The sequence below is a fragment of the Limulus polyphemus genome, unplaced genomic scaffold (assembly GCF_000517525.1).
Source record: "Limulus polyphemus unplaced genomic scaffold, Limulus_polyphemus-2.1.2 Scaffold11768, whole genome shotgun sequence".
Lineage (NCBI taxonomy): Eukaryota > Metazoa > Arthropoda > Merostomata > Xiphosura > Limulidae > Limulus > Limulus polyphemus.
The window spans coordinates 8,395-10,317 of NW_013677378.1; the positions used below are offsets into that span (position 1 = coordinate 8,395).

General features: G+C 41.2%; 1 protein-coding gene across 1 annotated transcript in view; it reads right to left on the reverse strand.

Annotated features, from left to right (window-relative positions):
- LOC111083874 overlaps positions 1-747 on the reverse strand; it is a 4,483-nt gene extending 3,736 nt beyond the window's left edge. Inside the window, exon 1 of the mRNA XM_022380591.1 lies at positions 521-747. Within this exon, the coding sequence (XP_022236299.1) occupies positions 521-736 (216 nt within the window). The 5' untranslated portion in view covers positions 737-747. The remainder of the gene's footprint in view (positions 1-520) is intronic.
- Between the last annotated feature and the right edge of the window lie 1,176 nt (positions 748-1,923).

Genomic DNA, 1,923 nt, shown 5'->3' on the forward strand with positions numbered 1-1,923 from the left:
GACTGGCTATGTGAGCTTCTGTATTTGATTACATGGGGGAAAACAGAGTCTTATATGACATTAAAAAGTCAAGCGTCAATCAGTACTTTCTGGAAATTTAGAGAATGTTAACAGAAAACTAAGACATGTAAAACACACGAATATGGATGGTGGAAAGTACTTTTATTAGGACAAGAGCTAAGTTAAGATGTGTTGTTGTTGTTTTTTTTTACCTCTACACATTCCACCTCTCCTTTTTAAAGCAGTTTTCTTAATGATTTGAAAGTGGGAATTTGTTGTCAATGTCAATATTTTGGACTGAACGACTTCCAACTGCTTCGTCGAGTCTTCCGTTAGAAATTAGGTGTGTTTTTTTCACTCGGCGTTGCTGGGTGTTAACCGTAAATCTTTACTATATTTCTTAATGTATCCTCGTAGAATAATTATCTTTTGATTAAAGAGGAGATGAGCACGTGTTAAACTACAACCTGAAGCTAGCTGGAGTGTAAAAATAATGTTTTGTCAGAATTTAGTGACTTACCTGGCCTTTTTTATCTGCCACGAGATTAAGTGTGTGGCCATCTTCTTGGTCTTGTGACACGGGGCACGGATTAGGGAAGGATGACGGGCAGTTACATAAGTGTTGAGTGTGGTTGAGTCGGAGGAACATGGCATTACACACTTGCTGAGGAGCACACTCTGGTAAACCTGGTACATCGGGCCGTTTAACTTGAACGAAGGAGGGGGAGGTCGTCATAGATTCGATGGTTTGCATGGGTTTGGTAGACACTTCCTGATGGGAGAAAAATTGTAAAAAATTTGTTAACTTGAACAAACTATAAAGCGATTATTTGAGTCTTGGTATACAGTAACACATTAATTAGAAACGTTAATAAGGCTCTACGCTGTTTTTTTAACCGCGAGAGCCGTTTCTAGGTCGTCAAAGGAAGATGACATGATAGATGCCCGGTAAGATTGAAGTCTGATGATCGGTCTTCTCTTCTTCAAGAAATGCGTTGGCTAGTTTAGGGGTGGATGTTATCACTCGTTAGGCTGTACGATAGTACAAAGGGTCGTACGATGTGTGGCATTAATGTTGCCATTCCGCAGGATGTAGTGGTCAGTATGTCCACCATCCTACGGTTCCTATGTGTGGCATTAATGTTGCCATTCCGCAGGATGTAGTGGTCAGTATGTCCACCATCCTACGGTTCCTATGTGTGGCATTAATGTTGCCATTCCGCAGGATGTAGTGGTCAGTATGTCCACCATCCTACGGTTCCTATTTTTGCTCATATTACACTCCACCACCGCCATATGCGTCTCGTTATGTGTGAAAATGGAGTAAATCTGGTTCTAGGTTCTCTCTCTCAGGTTCTTATCTGACTTCAGAGTGAGAGACAATCCAAGTGAAAATATATGTGTTCTATATCTTGTTGGTCCACTGGATGTGTCCTGATTATCATTGCAAGCTATCTTATGCTTTATTGTGAGTGAATGATTTTATTTGGCGAATGGTAAACAGGCCGTTCCAGTTTTTCCCTAACCTTTTGTACATTGACGTGGTGTACAGTTGCAGGTGTGAACATCTGATCTAATCTTCGAGTCGATACTTTACGATTGAGGTGAGCCAGAATTGACAGTCTGCTTGTGTCGCAAATGATGGTCATTGGTCAGCCTTGTGTATTTGTTCGACCAACCGTCCCATTGGTTTGGAAGTAGGTTATACATTATGTTCACGACACTGTGAGGTTCTTGAAGTTAGTTCAAAACTTCTGGATTGTTGACTCCCACTTGTTCAGTGCGTAGAACCCCCAGCTGTCTTCTTCAAGGTCCATAGGTTTAAAGCACTTTGATCTCTGTGCCGTCTTCTTCAAGGTCCATAAGTTTAAAGCACTTTGATCTCTGTGCCGTCGTCTTCAAGGTCCATAAGTTTAAAGCACT